This window comes from Citrus sinensis, chromosome 3 (assembly GCF_022201045.2).
Source record: "Citrus sinensis cultivar Valencia sweet orange chromosome 3, DVS_A1.0, whole genome shotgun sequence".
NCBI classification, from domain to species: domain Eukaryota; kingdom Viridiplantae; phylum Streptophyta; class Magnoliopsida; order Sapindales; family Rutaceae; genus Citrus; species Citrus sinensis.
In genome coordinates this window covers 6,408,427-6,429,074 of record NC_068558.1, presented here as the reverse complement: position 1 = coordinate 6,429,074, position 20,648 = coordinate 6,408,427, and the positions used below count along the sequence as shown (strand labels likewise).

Here is a 20,648-nt window from a genome sequence, read left to right as displayed (position 1 = left end):
TAAACTGCAATCCTATAAATTTATTCTCTCAAATTAAAAAAAAAAAAAACTAATCAGCAAATAAATTCATTATTTATCAAATCCTATCCAAAATTAAGTAATTAACAACTAAGCGTTTTATATTTAACAATTAGTATGAAAGATTAATGAACAATTAACTGAAATTAACTATTAATTAAAATTGCAACGTCAAAGAAGAAGAAGTTGTTTTTTGCCCGCAGATGCCAAGGATTTGGCAACCAAAGAAGAAGAAAAGGTTGCAACTGTGTTTCTGGTTGTGACTTTGCGTGAAACTTTTAATTACGATTGGATTGTTAATATTATTTCTTTCTTTTCAATCCAATTGAGTTGATTATTCAATTCGAATTAAATCTGTACCCATTAATCAACTTGATCGATCTTGAGACAATAATTTTTAAGGTCAACCTGAACTAAACTGAAACCTTAAATAAATTTACCCGAACAAAATTGAAACCTAAAATAAATTTTAAATTTGGTTAAGTTGGGATTAAAAGGATAAGTGGTTAGGACTGTTGGAGGGCAGTAGTTTGAACCCCCACAAATATATTATAAGGTTATTTGCTTCTTTAATTATAGAGTGAATTTAGTCTTCTTATTTATTCAAGCGTGAATTTATAAATATTAATTATATGAGTTACAAAATAATTTTTAATAAATTTAGCTTAGATAGTCCAAAATATTCCATAACCCCAGCTAGACTCCCCCACCTAAACACAATGATTTTAAAAAAGAAAAACGAAAACATTTTGACTCAGAGCAGCCCATCGCATTAAAAAAAAAAAATGTGCAGCCCATTTTAGATACTGAATATTGAGATTATGAAAGATTCTTCCTTCGGCGAAATACAAAATGAAGTCTCTTTGAGTCTTCCCTGTTGCAAATTCAAAAGTTCATACTTTTTTTTCTTAAAAAAAAAAATTAACTTGGTTTTGTGAAGATGAATCTAAATGCTAACATGCTGCAAGCTCAACGCTCACGTTTCAATTCCAAAACATTTTCCCTCACAATTTCAAAGCATAACATCCCTGTTTTGCCGCGAAATCGCTCACTCTCGTTCTCGACTTCATGTTTGTTTCTTTGTTTTTTCAACTCTTTTTTTTTTTTTTTGCTTTTATCATAATGACTTAACTTTGTTTTTGTTTTTTTTTTATGATTTTGCTATTATGATTACAGGGTGCCCAGTTCATTTTCGTTCGATTTCTCATAGCAACTGTAAGTGTGCTTTCTTCGCTTTCAAATTCGGTTTTTACGTCCAGTGCCTGTTTTGTTTTCAGTGGCTTTAAGTGGGTGTATTTTATTATTATTATTATTTTATTTGTTCTCGGAATTTTGAAGTAAAATTTGGGAGCTCCAGGAATTTTGTGACTAACTCTGTGTCAGAGAACATTTCGGGTCCTTTTGATCAGGATCCGGATCGGAATTACGTTACCGAATCTAATCAGGTACGTTCACTTTAGAAGTTTACAATGTTTATGTGTGTTTTAACATTAACGGTTTTACAGTGACTTAATGCAAATTTTGTTGTTTTATTGTATTGCTTGTATGCAAGTAGATGGCTTCTACTTTTAGGCAAATTATATACTCAATCATTAAGGTGAATGAAAACGTGTGGCATATATTTAGGCTCTGGCCCTCTGGGAGTTTAAACTGAAAAAATAATTTTACAAGTATATGACAACATAACAGAGAATTATAACTGAATGCAATTATACAAATGGGTGGAATAAAATTTTGCTTTCAATTCAAGTTGAGGCTTAAATATGGAATTTACTCTAATAATTAGACATGCGAATGTGTATTTGTTAGAGGGCTCAACAGCTTAAGTTTTTTAGTTTGTGTTTATATATTTGTATGTGTCATCGACACAGCATGTTAGGCCTGTTTTAATAGCAGTTTTTGTGTTTCATGATCTAGGTGCTTAATCAGGAGTTTTCCCTTGTGAATATCTTGAAACAATCAAATTCCTTTCTGCCTCATGTAGTCCTTGGTAGTACAATGTTGGCTCTTGTCTTTCCTCCTTCTTTCACATGGTTTACGGCCAGGTTAGTAAATTTTTCTTTAGATGAATGACTTGTTTAACATCTGTACAGTAGTAACATTGTGTTAATTTGCATTCATGAGAAACATGAAGGAAAGATCATTTCTGTCTAATTTGTATAATTTCAATGCTCGGAGATCAGCGGTGAGATGATGTTTAAAAAACTCCCGGTCACTCATTTTCTGGTGGAGCAATAAATAAAGAAATGTTGATAATGAAACCACAAGGTTTGAGTCTGTGTGTTTGGAAACAGGGAAGTGCAGAAAATGTGGCTAAACCCACCAACAAACTGAAAGTGAAACACAAAACACTAGGAAACTTAATTGTTTGTTATCTAAATAATCATTAAATATAGAGATGTGTTTTGTAAATATATTTATGCTTCTAAGAGTTGGGAGGCGTGAATTTGTTTGTGCCTTAAACCTGGATTGGGTTTCAGTATCAACTAACCAACAGTAAACAAGCAATTGTTTGTCAAATCAAATAAATTCATATGTATAAAAGAATGATTAATTAAAATGCAACAAATTCACATATCAGTTAGTGTTTATTTAACCATTCTTCAAGATTAGGATGGTGCTTCAATTTTGGTAATGGTACGATATAATATTGTGTTTGAGAAAATCTTTTGCCATTTCTGAGGAAAAGTTCTGTTTTGATCACTGATTAGGACATTTGTGGACTACATCATATGGAGTAAATTCTAGTAGGTAATTGAGTGAGGCAAACTGTACAAATAATATGCTTATGATTTTATTGTTTAATCCAATTCTAGGTACTATGCCCCTGCATTAGGTTTTTTGATGTTTGCAGTTGGGGTTAATTCCAGCGAAAAGGATTTTATTGAAGCCTTCAAGAGACCTGCAGCTATTTTTGCTGGTTATGTTGGCCAATTTGTGGTGAAGCCTATTCTGGGATATATTTTTGGCACGATTTCAGTTTCAGTTTTTGGTCTTCCTACTCCCATAGGTGAGGTCTGTTTATCTAACCTTTTATAAAGAGAGAGTGTACTGACATAATGCAAATCTATGAATCAGGTGCAGGGATTATGTTGGTTTCTTGTGTTAGTGGGGCGCAGCTCTCAAATTATGCAACTTTTCTGACAGACCCTCCACTGGCCCCCCTCAGCATTGTGATGACATCATTGTCTACCGCTACTGCAGTTTTTGTTACGCCACTCTTATCACTCTTGCTTATTGGAAAGAGACTGCCTGTTGATGTAAAAGGAATGGTGTCCAGCATTTTGCAGATTGTAGTTGTGCCAATTGCTGCAGGTTTGCTTTTGAATCGGTAATGCACTATCTCAAGTTCAAATTGTTGGAAGTGAAAATTTCTTTTTGAGAAGCCCTTACCTGTCTCACATATCTGTGCATACAGGTTTTTCCCCCGCATTTGTAATGCTATTCGGCCGTTCTTGCCTCCACTTTCAGTACTTGTGACAGCTTGCTGTGTTGGAGCACCGCTTGCTATTAACATTGAGTCTGTTATGTCCCCTTTTGGACTCACTATTTTGTTGCTCATTATTACATTTCACTTGTCAGCATTTGTTGCTGGTTATGTCGTTACTGGTTTGGCCTTCGCTGAGGCACATGATGTGAAAGCACTGCAAAGAACCCTATCCTATGAGACAGGTGTGATGTTTTTATATAACAAGATACTATATTCTTCTTCTACCTGAATTTTTCCTTTCACAGGAATGCAGAGCAGTCTCCTGGCCCTTGCATTAGCTAATAGATTTTTCCAAGATCCTCTAGTGAGTGTGCCGCCAGCTATCTCTGTAAGTCAACGACTTGACTTGTGATGCAAATCATATTATTTACATTTTTTTTTTAATTTGAGGAATTTTTGTATTTGAGCAACAATTTACACCATGTAAACACCAGGCCCAGTAGTTTGCCAGATTGTCAAGTTTATCACTGAGTTCCCAATCCATATTTTCTGATATTGGTGGGGGCAAGGCAATGCGTTCATTAGTGGCATAAACCAAAATAGTAATTTTTTTTTTAATACAGCATATATGCAGTTCCAAATTTGTATCTCTATTTGCAGCTATGTCGATGTGTCAGATCTCCTCTAAATTTTGTTTCACATTCTTCAATATCCTGCAATGAGTTTCAAATTGTCTTTTCTCAAGTTCATGCCACATTTTATTTTGCAGTAGCTCTTGAAGTTTTTAGCTCTTATTTGCTCCACTGTCTTGTGTGATATGATGCTGCAAATGTCATATAGAAATATAGTAACTCAATTGGGGCCTGTGTTGTTCTGTGTTTCGTATGTAGACAGTAAGAAGTTTACTTATTGTGTGTTGTTCTGTGTTTCGTATGTAGACAGTAAGAAGTTTACTTATTGTATGTGGTATAATATACTTTCGTAGGGAAAGACTAGTTTTATATGATATTTATATTGACTGACAGTCTCTAATTGATTTGTGAATTAACTAACTGGCTTTCGAATCTGAAAAGGGTTTCTGAGTCTGTTTTTCAATGATGTACAGACAGTAATCATGTCATTGATGGGCTTCTTCCTTGTCATGCTTTGGGCGAAGAAGAGTGAATAAAGGCAAAACAAAGTATTGCAACTGTTGATCTACCGCAAATTTGTCCTGTGGAAGAGCTCTTGAAGTTAAAGATGAAATCATTTTGGAGGCAAGACGGCTAGTAGGCTAGTAGCCTTAAGATTAGCATCTGCCTCAATAAGGAAACGGGTTCTTTTTGTATCGGTTTAGATCCTCATAAAAGAAAAGTCAGAGATTTAGGCCATAAGAAGTCACAGAAATGTGTTGCGACTTGGGAGCTAATCTTCTTCGAGAATGTATCCGTATGAAACTCAAAATTGTTAAACTTCAGTAGCAATCATATTTATATTGATGTTGCCCCTATTTTCGTTGTCTCTCTCTGCCTTGTACACAATATTTTGTAGTTAAATTCTTACCTATCAGATTAAATTTCTAAATTAAAAGGATTTTGTTTTGATGCCAGATCATTTTTCATAAAGAGATCATGTAAATATGAATGTGAGTTAACCATGCGAAGATAATATTGTTCAATGATTATTTATGAAAAATCATTTTTGTTATTTGAGTTAAAAGTGATGAGATTTAATAATTAATTATTACTTATCAATCAAATAGTGATATTATTTATAACATTAGTGGGAATACAAATTATCTCAACTATGCGAACATAATATTGTTCAATTTTTACGTGACGAGAGTGCAATAAAAATTCATGTATTAAATTTAAAAAATAATCTTTTATTTTTCTATATTATCAAATTAAAAAGGAATATTGTTTAAAAGAAAATTGTTATTTCTTGGTGAAGCATTATCGCTTCACTTAATAACAAAATAATAAAGATCCTAATCCCAAGTATAACCGAATTACCCGCGTACCATTCGTTCATTAAAGCTCAGGCTTTCACTCCCTCGCCAGGCGCCCAAAAATGGCAATCACAACAACATTGCTCTTGCATCCGCCAAATCCAATCTCCACGCACAATCACAAAAGAACCCTGCTATTATCTAACTCTACTCGTACACGAAAACCTATTAAAAGCGCTTTAATTAATGGCCGAGGAAAGGCCATCGGTGGTCTCATTGGAGCTGGTTTGGCCCTGACTCTGTTGGAACCCGTATCGGCTGCTGAGTTACCGTTGCAGCTGAGTGAACCCGCCAATGCCTTGTCCTTGCCCACCTGGGCTATACACGTGTCCAGTGTCGCTGAGTGGTAATAAGGGTTTTTTTTTGTTAGTTTCTGGTGATTCTGTTTCTGCGGTTTTTCAGAATTTACTTTTAGTTTTAAATTGTGGGTGTTATGTTAATTTTTCGGTTCATTCATTCTTTGATGGGAAGTTGCCATTGGGTTGTAAGTTTGGTGGCTAAAATATGCACGTGTAGTCTGAATTTTCTTGCTCGGAAAATGAAATGCCCAGAATCAAGTTAGCTAACTGGAGGAATTGAGCTGCAGTAAATGGACAGTTTCAAATAATTTTATATTTGTGTAATGTGATCAAGTATCCGTCTTTATGTCAGTAGACAGTAGTCAACATGTTAGCGGCAGAGTAATGATGCTTTCATGTTAAAGGTTTTAGTTCAAGGTGAGGGTGTAGCGGGGTTTAAGTTCTTCTATCATTTCGGAAAATGAAGAAGGCATAATTAAATTTAAATTTATTTTTCTGTTCAAAAGGATTACCGCTATGGCTTTGGTGTGGCAATATGGGGAGAAATCTGGGTTTGAATCATGGAAGGGTCTCTCTTGGGGTATGGTGAGTTCTTCTCAAACTTTGATGGTACATTCTGCTATTTGAGATATCTAAATTGTTGAATTTGCCAGTAATTGATATATTTCAAACGTTTGAATTTGTCAGTAATTGATATATCTCAAAAATTGAAGTCGGTGATTAGTGTATTAAATGGCTGATTTTGTGTTTATGCATGATTTTGCAAAATCATGAATGGTAATTCTGAACTACTTTGGTAAACTGTTATTTGTTAGTGATTAAAAGATGATTGTTCTACTTGTTTCAGTATTGTTTGATAGGATAGATGATCTTTCTTTTAATTTATTAAAGTTCATTTTGATCTTTCTTGTTGGCTTCTTGGAAAGAGTTTGAATGTTACATAGCCGTGACTGTAGTTTACCTCTTACATTAGTTAGGAATTCACTTGATTTTTCTCATTAAGGAGGTTAGGCTTCATATCTAGCAGGACCAGACTTGATAGGTTTGCAGGTTTTTTTTTTACCCATACTCCCCAAGGTTCAGTTATTTAGATTTAGAATGTTTTCAAGAGCACTTTGTTTTCACAGTCAATTTGTTGGTTCTGTTTCTTCCATTTCCATCCTAATATGAACAATTGTCTAGGTACCCCTGCTTGGTGGAGCATTTTGTGCATGCACATGGCATTTCTTTTATAATTCCGAATCGCTTGAGGTAAGCCATTCTTTTCTTTCTTTTATTTATATATAATCCTCTAATGAAGACATCCTCATTTTAACAAAATAAGAATATTACTAACAGACCAAAAAAGCACATATTTTAATGTACTAATAAACAAAAAAAAATCTCCAATGTATTGAAATATGTGCTTTTTATATTTTAGTGGCATCATGATTTTGTTAATATGAGGAAGTCGTCATAAAAGAAGGACTCTCTATATATGTGTGTGTGTGTGTGTGTGTGTGTTGTATAGTAATTTTCCACTAAGGGATAAAGTAAGGAACAAGTTAAAAGATAAAAAAAATACATACTTGTATGCAGCATATTTTATGCTGTACTATATTGAAATTTGTATTTTTTCTTCTTTTCGCTTATAAAGTAAAGGATCTCTTACTCAATAATGACTATATGTGTGTGTGTGTGTGTGTGTGTGTGTAGAGGCATTATCTAATAAAAGGATCCCTTATTTTATCAAAATACATTATATTGGAGTGTGTTTTTCTTGTCTTTTAGTTTATCCCTTACTTTATTGAAGTAAGAGATCCCTTATTAGATTCTCTACACACACACACACATAGATATACATACATACATACATATATCATCATCATTTACAAATATAATTTCTAAGTAATAAAATGAATTTTCTTGAATTGGAGGAACTATTATTAAAAAGATTCTAATCAAATAGATCATTTCAATTCTGTTTATGCATTTATAACCATATTGAACTATTATAACAAGTTACGTTTCGAAAATAGTTTCTATACATTTCTGGTCAAGTACCATGCTTGTGGCTTTTTGTCTTTTGAGTTTTGCTCCTATTAGAATTATAATGCCTGTCAATGCTAAGATTTTTCGTTTGTCACCAGTTATTCTATGAGTAATACGCAAAGGACAATTCTGCTCTAAATATATATACAGAAAATCTAACAAATTGCTGTTGTCATAACTCGAGAAGTTCGTATCTGATGGATACTCGATTGAGAATTAGTAAATTATTTGAATAGCAATGTGTTAATTCCTGACACTGTAGATGTCACAATTGTGCTTTGGCAAATGGTGGGCAAAGTTAGAAGCTTGTATGATACCAATGTTTGTTTTGTCTTATTGTGCACTGAATTCACAAGTACTAAGGGTGATAGTGAGCTTGATAGGTTTGGCTAAGGACGTTCTCTTGCACGTTCTCATCTGTGTCAATCTGTTCAGTGTATGTTAATTTCAAGATCCAGTTAATCCTTGGTTAATTATGTGTTAAGTATGTCTAGTTGATAGTCATTGCTCTCTTTTAATGAACCGAGTTTGGTTTACTTTTAATTTCTGAACATGGATTTGGTCAATCGTTTTACCAATTCTGTGTTGATAATTCAGGCAAATTCGTAGTCCAAAGTACAAATGATAAATACGATAATATATTCCAGTTAATGTTCCCTTGCATGCCAAAATACACACTTTTAAACACTTGACTGTTTATTAAACATTGAAATTTAATCTGTTGTCTTGTACTTGATTTAGAGCGTGATTTTTCAGATTAAAACAAAACTGTCTCAAATGATTCAGGTGTTTGTCTATGGCTTTTAGGTACTGGTTGCCCTTCAAGGAGCACTGACAGTGATAGGTAACGCAACAATGTGTTATGCTGCATACCGCATATACAAATCATCTGAAGAACGCTCCCAGAATCTCTAAAGATTATATATGTGTGTATATATATTAGCATACAATTAATCACTCCCCCCTTGCTATGCGACATTGGTAGGTAAAGCAGCCTTTGCTGATTGGAAGTAATCTGGCTTTTAGTTCAAATGCTGATAAAATACGTGACCTTTTGCAGGAAACAAGACAAGGCATGCTGGAAGCTTCCCTAAGTGGATTTTCACGGGGGCTAAATTTTGAAAAATCACTAAAATTCCTCGCAATAATAATAAGGAACTTTGTATGCCTTTTGGGGATTGGCTGGAAGGAGGCTACAGTCAATTGCCATGATGTTTTTACATTTTATTCCTCTTGAATTTGCCAACCAACTGGCTTGACCTAAACCTCTTTACTCTCCAGTTTAGATTAACATACAATTAAATATTATTTTGGGTTATTTATTGTAATTTATGACATCATATTTAACTATACTTGCAGTTTTTGACGGAACTGCGGCTCTGGCTTAATTATCATCAGACGATATGAGTTTGAAATTTCTTGCAACTTTTCTGAAAACAAATGTTAATTTGTAATGAAGGTTTTTCCGATGACAATCATGAGCTCACGACTTTAAGCAATTTACATCCCATTTGCCATGCGTCACAGCTTCCATATCTGAAAATCCGACTTATATTCACACATCTCCCTTCCAGCTTACACACACGCACAGCTTTATAAATCAATAGTATTTTCTCTAATGGAGAAATTTTAGAATACATCAAAGATATCATATCAGTCATACAACAAGCAAATGATGCTATGACATGTGTGCATTTAGTTTGAAAAATCACTATGCAAGTTGTGGTTATATTAAATTCAACTACACATGGCATGCATGCATGCATCAATTGGTTGTAATACATTAGAAATATTCTAGAATTTTTCCCTGTAATGAGAGTGGCTGCAGAAAGATAAATTATTAGCATGACTGGTATGATTTTCCATATCATGGTTCTTGCCCTATAAGTTGTGCACGAAGTCATAAAGCCTCCTTACTTACAGGGACGGCTGCCTTAAATCTTTTGAGTCTCTTGATCCATCAGCTGGTCCAGACTCTTATCTATAAATCTTTTTTGAGTGTATACAATTTTAGAGTAGTTTGCTTTTATCAATCTTTATGATCTGTGTTTGAATGCTAGTATGCATTAAATTCAACCGTTGGAATACTGATGAATACAAAGGGTCGTAAATAAAAGGCACACCTTGTAATACTTGAAAGAACAAAACAGTTGGTGAAATGAAGGGCACACCTAATTTACCATAACATCTACAATAACAATTCCATCATTTTTTCTTTATTTTCTACATATATATAGCCCCCAAAAAAGGAAAAAAAAAATAACAGCTAATTAAAGAGAATTATGTGACTACAGGGTGAGAAGTGGAATTAGGAAATGATAGTTCCACGTTCAATAATTAATTGTTTGCGCCGAAGAAGAAAAAGGGCGGTGGAGATTGGAGCAGTGATCCAATTAATTAATGTGAGAACTTCTTTCGAAACTCGGACATTAAGGCTAAGTTCTCTTGGTGAAGAAGATTAGCTTGCTTCCTTAACTTCTCATTCTCTTCAATGATACTTTGGTTCTCCAAGTAGAGCTTTATGTTCTTCAGTTGCATATCCCTGCCCTCTTCTGCTTCACATCTTCTTCTGCAATTGATCAAACACTCCCATGCGTAAGCACCAAATCCACATGCACAACATCCACTATGAACAACTTCTTAATTAAAATAAATGAAGCCAAGAAAAATATACATATGTGGTGCATACCTGGTGAGCCCGTAAATTTGAACTTTAGGTTTTGATCTATGCTTGCTCTTAGAAGCATAGGCAGGCAACAAGTGTGTGTTGTTGGTACACATTCTTTGATTAGAAGAAGACGAAGAAGGTGGTGAAGTTGAATGAATGAAAACCGAGAATTGAGAGAAGAGTGGGAAGGGTAAGGTTTCTATAAATATAGGTGGCATGGGTATTGTGGGTGTGTTAGTAAGTTATTGAATTATATGATATCTATAATGGGGGGTGGTGCCCTGGTGAGCATGTGATGTGAAATATGAGAGAGCTGAGACGATTTCTCTTTCATAGTAATGATGGCAGCTGGACTGATAGTTGCAAAAGGGGAATCATCTCATCTCTATATTTTGATCAAGCAAAGATATATAATCGATAAAGCCTTAGAACATGGATTATATAGAAGGTTCCACCACTTTTTGCTCTCCAGCTTAACTTCGTAAATAACAGTATTTAGCATCCAAATAACCAATAGCTAATGAGTGTTATTCATTCTAATGTCTCTGTTTGTCTTCATGATTTCGCTTTGTTAGGACACACTCTATATCTGGGTCACCTACAGAGAAAGTGTTTGCAATTCATAACTTGGTGGTCTTCGTGCAACCTAGAATGTCTTCTACAGTAATTCCCAATTGACAGTAAAAAGTGCTTTGCTGGGTCCTTTCTTGTTACAATATTTTCATTTTACTTTACCGATGTGTGTATGATGGTAAGAAATAAGAGCAACTTCAAAAATCTTTTTAAATTTTACTTTTAAAATATTAATTTATTTACTGATGTGGTAAATAAAGTGCATGAAAAAATATAATCTCCTCCAAAAGATTCATCAAATAAGAATAAATTAACATTATTTTAATCAAATCTTTTCATTATTAAATTGAATTGTTGTTATGTTTTTGAAAGGAAATATAAATAATAATTATTGCAGTCTTATCTTTTCAATAAATATATTAATAAAAGAGGGAAAAACTCACTCATCAATATTGAAGAGTGAAAAATAAATCTTATTTGAATAATTTAAATTAACGTGTCTTTTGAAGTGTTTAATATTTATATGACTCTTCAAATAAAAAATAAAATTTTATTTGAAGATACTCTAATATTTAGCTTTCTAATTTTTTCACGGACCATAACATAGTAATTACTTAATAAGTCGAGAATATCTTGATTAAGGTTTTCTCTCACGGTCATTAGAGTTTTCTTTCGGCAATAAAATGCAAATTAATCTATCATTACTGAAGCTCGTCAAATCAAGAGCGGCTCCCTAATTCATAACATGAACTATAAATCTTGTGATTAAAACGTTTAATTTGCTTGTGTGGCATAATGCTAGGATGGCAACTGTGTGAAGGAATTAATTAAGGCGAGCGTTGCATGCATGGTCAGGCAAATCACAAGTGGCTTCACGGCAACAACTAGCTAGGCCCCATTAATGGTAGTGTAAGATTGCAAAAACTATAAGTATAAATAATAATATATAATAATAGGATGTCCATCCATTAGTTTCTCTTTGGCTTTTTAGGTTTTAGCAATGTGGACCATTAGAAGAGGGTGGCATCTTCATTTTACTCCACTTTTATTATTTCTCATGATACTCATTTTGAACACAAATTTCTAAGAGTCAAATGTTGTATCAAAGGCCTGCTGCAATTGCAAACTCCATATATATCTCCTCTTTATATTCTCTCCCTAATTGATATCACATGATGACAATACACACACACACACACACACACACATATATATATATATATAAATTTTGTTCATGATATGACCTAAAACATCTCAAGGCACGGGCAGGGATGAGATTTTTCTTCACCAACCTTTCAAGATTGCTTAAATTAATTGATACATTGCATTAGTTGCATGTCCATTTATTTGCAATGCACTTTCTACTATTAGACATGCTTATATGGTAGTTTGTTAAATTATTAATTAATTTGCTTGAATCCTTTGACTTTTAATGTTAATCAACAATTGTTAACGAAACTTAATAATGGGATTCATCCTCCGATGAGTCATTGCAAGCCTCATAAGAATTATATATATACCAAACTAGGAATTGATAATTACTGCATCCCATCAACCCAAAGAGAAAATAAAGGAAAATTCAATGATGAAAAAATCGAAAGAACATGATGATTAATTGAGTAGTTCTCCATCAAATAATTCTCTTGTGTAAACTTAGGCTGTTCATCTTTCTATTTTAAATTGAAGAATGAGAATGAGTAAACCTCAAGCTTTTACTCAAAACGTTTAGCATTAATTAATCACAATAATTTTTCGGCTAGGGCAAAAGAGATAATAAATACGTGTGTATACTGTGCAAGTGAACCCCTAATCATTTTGATTTTGACTGGAAAAAATGGAGCTATGTGAAGAGAACTTAGAAGCACAACAAGCTCTCTGCAAATAGGGCTTGAAATAGGAAGCAATTGTCAACAAAGAAATGAATGTCCCTATCTCTTCTTCTTCTTCTTCTTTCACCTGTACTGAAAATTCAGTACACAAATTTGACGTATAGCTAGCTCACATGCATCAATCATGGTGGGTTGTGCATTAAGCTCACCGTATGGGTCCCGGGTCCTTATCAATTTCAATCGTCCATCACAACTACAATTAACGCGTCCAATCCATGTAACTATTTGCACTCCAGCATCGATTGCCCTTCATCATCATCATTATAAGAGAAAATGATCAAAACCCACCTCCTCCCCTCTTGTTTGGCGAAATTATTCACTTCTCCCTCGTATTTTATAACTCACCACAAACTCTTATGATATTATAATATTAAAAAATTTGATACACTTTCTTGACAGTAGATTAATCATTTGTAATAGACAAATTTGATAATTGAAAAATGAATGGACGTTAACACTAATTACTTTTGATATTAAAAAAATTAACAGTTTACAAAATACTATTAACGTGAAGAGTCTTGATTAATTTTAAAATATGAGAAAAAATGATTAATTTTCTAAAAATAATTTGGTGTTTTGCTCATGTCATAACTATCATGATCATAGATACACATGTGCATAGCGCATCATGGCAATTTTGATTGATGCCCCCGAAGAAATAAATTAGGTGTGTGACATTTTTTCAACTTGTACATTATGGTGATATTTTTAAAGGTTACGTAATGTTTTGCGTATATACGCACTTGATGAAGTATAATGATTGTTAGACGATAATGGTACATAGATCTTCAAGAGTCCAAGAGTATACTCGAGAATTTATAATGGGAGTGTGCAAATTTCAAAGAGAGTGAAGAGTTGGTTTGGTTTAGTTTAGTTACGAAGAAACTCACAAAGGTTTTTATTATTATTATTATTATTGTATTTGCAAACACAATCATTTTATACTCCGAACCCATTAATAAATATTGTTAGCTCGAACTATAGCAATTGAAACCAATTATATGTTTATGCATTTACAAACTTAGTTTCTCAATTAACATAGAACCAATCTATAAAAATCACACATTATATACTTTTGTCAAGTTTTATATTAATATTGGGGAGATTGTCAATTTCTCCCCTACTGTTTTTATAATAGCCAATAACCCTCTAACGGCATAAGTTTCTTATTTTTAAATGTTTTTTATTCATATTTTTTTATTGATTAAATAAATCACATAAATAGCAACTAAAATAAAAAATTAAGTACTAAAAATCAGAAAAATATTTTTTGATGTGAACAGAAATTAAGTACTAAAACTTAAGTACAATGTGTTAGAGTTGTGACAGCAAGTGTTTGAACCCCCATAAAAGTAATTATGGGGTTTTAATATCCTTTCTCAATTATGGAGGAAGTCTTATTCCTTACAAAATAATGTGAGTGAAGTAGACAACCCTTTAATATTGGACCTAACATATTATTGAAGCTTTGAATCACTTTGTAGAAAAGGGGCGTTCCATGCTCCATTATCCCTGATTCCTCTTTATTCCTCAAGGGCAAATGGCAGTTGTTGCTTCTATTAGCATTGCCGCTCAACTAACCCACATTTTCTTACTTCTATCATATCGCAACTCAAGAATTGCTATGCTCTAGCAGCAAGGGAATAGTCCAACCTACGAACTAGGCATAGAAGGAGGTCTGACAAGCAGCTACTACAGAAGAGGATAAAAATATGAGTAGAATATGCGTCTTTTGGATATTAGAGAGGGTAACAAATATGGGCAGTGCTAATAGTTATTTGATATTTTTGAAGTGTAAGTAGAGTAGACGTCTGTCGAATATTAGAGAGAGTAAATAATACCACGAACCAGGCATAAAAGGATATGTGTTCATTGAATATTAGAGAGGATAAAAATCAACGGAGTGCTAATAATTGTCTGATATTTACTAAGTATGTGTAGAGTAGGCATTCCTTGAATATCAGAGAGGATAAATAATGGAACAGAGGCAGTCTTCGCCCTTATGGAATGTAAGTGGATTAGAGTGGAGGCAATTTTCTCTCGTACGAAATGTGAGTGGTATAAACGTCACTAGAATATTAGAGAGAGTAAAAATGTGAGTGGAGTAGACGTCTCTCGAATATTAGAGATGACAGATATTTGGACAGTGTCAGTAATAATCTAATTATAAATACCAATGTAATCTCATGTAATATGAATTATACTACGAGCAATAGTCTCATGTAATTGAAAAAAAAAACAATTACGTGATGTCAATTAATGAGTAGTGATATAATAAGTTTTACATTAATTAAAATACAATATATCTCAATTTATAAATCTAGCATTACTCTTATGCATATAGTTAATACATGCATTATTTCAACTTTTAGACGCCTTATCTTTGATTTTGAGTTTCTTAAATTATATAGGAAGAAATGAGTATTGTACTTGTTCAAAAGGCTCTCCAATAATTAAGTAAATAATGAATTGTAATTAGACGCTTAAGACACTTTAAGCATGCTCTTTGAGAATAGTATTCATATTATGAATATCGCATATGTAGTAATAATATTAATTAATTGAGATTGCTCTGAAAAATCATCCTCATATGTAGTTGCTCAACAATAGTCATCAATTTTAGTTGCCCGTGACTCAATTTCCTTGAATATGACTCAAGCTAAATAAGCTTGTGGTATAGAATTGGCATGATTTTGAATAATTATACACAACGAATATGAGAGGCTATGGCAATACTTATAACTAAGAAGAAACAAATTGGTGTAATCATGGCTGCTTACGCATTCTCCATTAGCATTAGCCACCTTCCCCTACTTAATAGTCAGTGCCAATCGGGCCTGCCATTGACAATATTACAAAATCTTATGGCAGAAGCGGCGGCAAATTATAGCTCACAAACTTGCAAAATTTGTTGATAGAATTTTTTCTTCTTGAGAAATGCTATAATTTGTGCGTTCGCTTATAGTCAATAAAATAAAATAAAAAAAATTGGATGACATTCAATTGCCTTTTGTAAAGGTCTTTCTGGTGATCAATTGATCCAATTAAAAGTTTATTCTGAAATAGATAAAATGTTTTAAAGGTTATGAGTAATACTTTATAATATTCTATTTATATATTCAGAAAACAATATAATATATGCTTGATAGACAATTTATTATATTTGAAAAATAAACTTTATTGTTTTGAAAATTGGCGTTAAATTTGAAAACAATGCTTTTGAAAATTTGAAATTCTTACTGTGCAAGCGTAGGGGTTATTGCGAATGAGTGTAGGAATTATTATTATTATTACTAATATTTTGGTTTAATTGTTTATTGGATCGTTCATGTTGACACATTGATAAGCCTGTAATTTTTGTTTTCATTGTTTATTGTAATAGGTTTCTTGTAATTTGACATCTTGTAATGAGTATGGATATGATTTGAATATGACTCATGCATTTGGTTTGTCATTAATGAGATTGTTGTTTGTTTCCAGGAAAAGAACGTAAAAATCCCTCTTAGTGATTTTGTTCCCTTTTTTTAATTGTAACACTTTTTAATTGTCCTCTGGGGAAAAAATGTGTAACGCTACAAAAGTTAAGCAAAAAAAAAAAAAAAAACTAAGTGTTGATAGAAAAATAAATTTTTTAAAATTATTTAATGGGTTCTTCAAAAAAATAAAATACTTATATTTCTGAAATGGGTTTTTAAAGGACATTGGGTGTGGTTAATGCCACCATGGAACCTCGAACTTAACTGGGCCAAATCTCTAACCTCACTGGGCCAAAGTCTGACTTTATGTGGGCTCTTCCTCCATTGGCCTGATGTAAAACATTGGCCGATTCTTCTTTCCCAATGAATTGAAGTCGATGCTAATTTTTGGTGTCACCTAATTTTTTATGTCACTTTACTAGCCAAGTCCCTTAATCCAATGTATCCTCCTATTATCTAAGAAAAATACTATCCTAGTATAATTATAAAACATCTTAATTTCGTGTAGTAAACTTGTTTATAGTTAATTAGTTTTTTACATGTATAATTAATTAATTAAATTGATAAAATCTCTTGGATTGATAAGAAGTTTGAGTTCACCTATATAAATTCACACCCGCACTAGAAAAAAATGAACTTGCCGTTCAAGAAAACTAAAAACAAATAGTTAGAAAGGTGGAAAAAAAAAAGTCTTTGCAACACCAGTTGGCAAAAAAATAGAGAGGAAGAAAACATAATTATCCATTTAAAAAAATGAATTAATGGTAATTGGTTATAATTTTTGTTCAAAGGAGCAAAAGAAAATAAATGAGGTTGTTATCTTATATTATCATGTAAGATACATGATTCTTTCACAACTATTGGATAAAAATCCAACGGTTATGAAAATATAAGATATTTTATCCAACGATTATGAAAATATAAGATAATATATTATGTTATTTTCATAATCGTTGAATTTTTATCTAATGGTTGTGGAAGAATCATGTATATTACATGATCATGTAACATGACTAAAGATGTGTTTGAAAATAAAGTGTTATATCTTTTAAGTTGTAACTGATGTGGAGTAAAAATTATAACTGTAAAATAGTAATTAAGAAAAAAAATTACTAAATTACCAAAATTTAATTAAAAATATTGCCGAACACCTTGATAACTAGGCTGACACCACCACACTCCCCAGCTGGCTATAAAGCCGGAAACAAAAATCTTCAAACAGCCCGAAAAGCCGCTCCTTTTGCCTGACATCCTTACCACGGGATGACGACATAACGGGCCCCACGCCCTAACCCTCTTAACTTTCAATGCTCATGACCTTTCCCAATCGCTTCAGATATCGTGTATCCAACGTGCCAACTGTGCACTCCTCGTTTCGTAGTGATTGAATCCAACCAAAATATATTCCCCAACACGTACGCGCGTGGGATTGATGGAAACCAAAACCAAAATCTTAACTGCTAGGAAGCCGTAGCCGGCCAAGAGCGTGACCGATGCGGTTCTATGAGTATTCGGTTCAAACAATTTACCGCCTAGATTAAACCGACCGGGTTCGCCGATAGCTTGCATCGGGAAGAAGCGTGCTAACGAAGGGTGTTTTTAAAAGCGAGCATCTCACCACAAAGACGCTCTTCCTTTTTCTGAAAGCAACTTTATTTTATTTTAAATTAAACAAATTCACATAAACTTCCTTTAATGGTCCACGAAATTAAACGTACAAATTACAATCACACACGCAAACCGTCTGATTGTAACATAATGACGTCAGGTCAAGATCTTGGATCAATTTAACAGCTAGAAAAGCATCCAAATTGGATGTTCATTTGAAAAGAAATACAGTGTATCTATGCTAAACCGACATAAAACCGTGGGGTGCCCGTAGAAACAAACATAAAAACAGGGGGTCGTTCATTTCAGTTTTGTCTTTCCTCAACCCAACTCTATCGACCGAAACCAAAACCAGAACCAGCACCGCGGTTCTGCTCCTGCGCTTCCCATTTGGTACCAAAATAAATTTCTCTTTCGTTCTTTTGTTAATCGATAGATATCATAATTTTTCCTTCACTCTGATCTCATCGGTTGATTTACACACAGAAACAGAAGAGATAGATCGCGGCGGGTCCTGCTGTAACAGGTATCATATTACCCAAACCTTATCTGGTTTTTTTTTTCTTATTTTTAGTTTGGAAAGGAAGAAATGATGGATTTGATGTTTATTCGAGGTAAAATGTAGCTCAGCAACCTCTTGATTTTTATTTTATTTTTAATCTGTGTCAAATTCTGCAGTTTGGACGGTTCAGATCAAGTCTAGCTAGTTGGTGTTAATTTAAATAATAATAATAACAATAATAAATGAGTTTGTCTTCGAGACAGTGCCCCGGTGCGTTTAAATTTATTATTTGTCCTCAATAGTTTTGAGACCGAAGAAGTCGGGAGAGGGTAATTGCGTCTTTTCGCATATTAAATAAAATCCTTGTGCAATTAAATTATGATTATCCTTAACTAGTGCGAGTTCTTCTGGTCCTTCACGGAATTTGTCTTTCCATTTACGACAACCGCCTCACAATAAATCCTGATTTTCCATGTCTACCCACCACTACTGTTGTTTTTAACCATGCAGAGGAGGGCACTGTAGTCTTTTTACATGATGTCAGTATTCGGAATATTGGGAAAACTAATAAACCACAATCTATATAATGGGGCGATTATGTGTGTGGAGTTTTCATGTTTGCGATTTTTCTTTCTTATTGACTATTTGACTGCTCTGTTTTTCACGAGAAAGTTTTAAAAAACTAAAAGACACTAATTGGCAATTGCAGAGTCCGAGAAGATCCAAAACCCTAATTCGGAAAAAAGATGGGTTCAGAACAAAGCGATGGAACCAGCTACACCACATCTGAGCCAAAGCTCTGCGTCAACGGTTGTGGCTTCTTCGGCACTGCGGCGAATATGGGCTTATGCTCAAAGTGTTACAGGGATTTGCGGGTTAAGGAGGACCAAGCTGCCTCCGCAAAAGCCGCTATGGAGAAATCTCTCAATTTGAAGTCACCGAAGCAAATCCATCAGACGCCAGAATTGGAGACTGCCAAGGTGGCTGCTGAGCCCTTTGTGGGTTCCTCGTCGTCTGCTGCGGCCTCTCAACAGTTGAGTGTTGATCAGCCTGAGCCCCAAGCCAAGGGGCCTACCAGGTGCTTGAGTTGCAACAAGAAGGTCGGATTGACAGGGTTCAAGTGTAAGTGCGGGAGTACTTTCTGTGGAATCCATCGGTACCCAGAGAAGCATGATTGTACATTTGATTTTAAGGTTACTGGTCGAGATGCTATTGCCAAAGCAAATCCTGTTGTTAAAGCTGATAAGCTGGACAGGATCTGAAATCAGAGTCTGGTAATTTGGTTTGCTTTGGTATGGTAATTGTCGTCGGTTGGGTTATTGTTGATTTAGCTTAGCTTTCTTTCCTGCTGTTCTTGTTAGTGTTGGTCAGGACTTGGGAGGGACTCGTAAATGTAGTTTCCTATCTGCATTGGATATACTCTATATAATGCGAAGAATCTTTCCCACATCTATTGTCTTTATTATATAATATATATGCATGCTAATTATTTAGATGAAAGAACATTTAACTTGTTTTGAAAGCATTACTCAGCTAGCTGGTTAGTGTTCCAGTTTGATCTCAGAATTTAGATTTTGTGAATGTGTATGCTTGTGTTTTGGAATTGTCTCTTATGGAGAGATGATGGAGAGAGTTGGGCATGGACTGCCACTTTTCTTGTTTTAGTACTTCAGGGAAGGCTATCAACATGCTGCCTTCCACCTAGTTTAAAGTGTGTTTGAATTGTCAGTCTATGGTTCACTTGGTGACTAATGGCTGTTGGTAGCGATCTCAATCTGTATTAGAGAAATTGCAATTCTATCTTCCCTTAGTCCAACAATATGGCCAAGGCATCAGTAGAATTTCAACTACTTCAAACAGAATAATCCATTGGAAATTTGAATAGCTGTATGATTTGGATTGTGTGAACCAGCTTATGTGTAGGTCAAATTGTGTGTTGAGTAGTTATACAGCACATAGTAAAACCTTTACAAATAGAAAAAAGCTTGCCTTGCAGCAAATCCTGTTTCGAGTTCCTGCAGCTCGTTATTGTTTCTGGCTTCAACATTGTGTTCTCTACTTTGCTAGTTATCTGACTTGCAACATGAACCTGATTAACATCAAGTCATGCTCAAGAATCCGCACGAATCCATTATGATAAACCCAAAAAAAAAAATCAATATGC

The 20,648-nt window shown here is 33.8% G+C and overlaps 3 protein-coding genes and 1 long non-coding RNA gene across 7 annotated transcripts; 3 read left to right on the top strand and 1 right to left on the bottom strand.

Annotated features, from left to right (window-relative positions):
• The first annotated feature begins 755 nt into the window (after positions 1-755).
• LOC102616887 (probable sodium/metabolite cotransporter BASS6, chloroplastic) lies at positions 756-4,948 on the top strand. The gene is made up of 9 exons (XM_006477257.4): positions 756-1,088; positions 1,195-1,233; positions 1,357-1,463; positions 1,936-2,063; positions 2,835-3,028; positions 3,097-3,349; positions 3,437-3,690; positions 3,754-3,836; positions 4,554-4,948. The coding sequence occupies exons 1-9, from the start codon at positions 959-961 to the stop codon at positions 4,614-4,616; spliced, it is 1,251 nt and encodes a 416-aa protein (XP_006477320.2). The 5' UTR covers positions 756-958; the 3' UTR covers positions 4,617-4,948.
• A 459-nt stretch (positions 4,949-5,407) lies between these two features.
• LOC102616293 (uncharacterized) lies at positions 5,408-9,186 on the top strand. Of its 3 annotated transcripts, none has more exons than XM_006477256.4 (5): positions 5,408-5,784; positions 6,244-6,322; positions 6,920-6,988; positions 8,576-8,612; positions 8,829-9,186. In XM_006477256.4, exons 1-5 carry the CDS (start codon positions 5,501-5,503, stop codon positions 8,888-8,890), a joined length of 531 nt encoding a protein of 176 aa, XP_006477319.2. In that variant the 5' UTR covers positions 5,408-5,500; the 3' UTR covers positions 8,891-9,186. The 3 variants fall into 3 exon arrangements, 2 of the variants coding, with proteins under 2 accessions (XP_006477319.2, XP_006477318.2); XR_370529.4 differs by having other exon boundaries at positions 5,413-5,784; positions 8,576-8,749; XM_006477255.4 differs by lacking the exon at positions 8,829-9,186 and having other exon boundaries at positions 5,411-5,784; positions 8,576-8,750.
• A 689-nt stretch (positions 9,187-9,875) lies between these two features.
• On the bottom strand, positions 9,876-10,932 carry LOC102616014 (uncharacterized). Its single transcript, XR_008053397.1, has 2 exons — positions 10,458-10,932; positions 9,876-10,337 (listed from the first exon to the last, which is right to left on the bottom strand). It is a non-coding gene; the product is annotated as an uncharacterized LOC102616014 (long non-coding RNA).
• A 7,212-nt stretch (positions 10,933-18,144) lies between these two features.
• On the top strand, positions 18,145-19,933 carry LOC102615498 (zinc finger A20 and AN1 domain-containing stress-associated protein 1). Of its 2 annotated transcripts, XM_006477253.3 has the most exons (3): positions 18,145-18,375; positions 18,469-18,508; positions 19,194-19,933. In XM_006477253.3, exon 3 carries the CDS (start codon positions 19,231-19,233, stop codon positions 19,744-19,746), a length of 516 nt encoding a protein of 171 aa, XP_006477316.2. In that variant the 5' UTR covers positions 18,145-18,375; positions 18,469-18,508; positions 19,194-19,230; the 3' UTR covers positions 19,747-19,933. The 2 variants fall into 2 exon arrangements, with proteins under 2 accessions (XP_006477316.2, XP_006477315.2); XM_006477252.4 differs by having other exon boundaries at positions 18,146-18,508.
• The last annotated feature ends 715 nt before the right edge of the window (positions 19,934-20,648 follow it).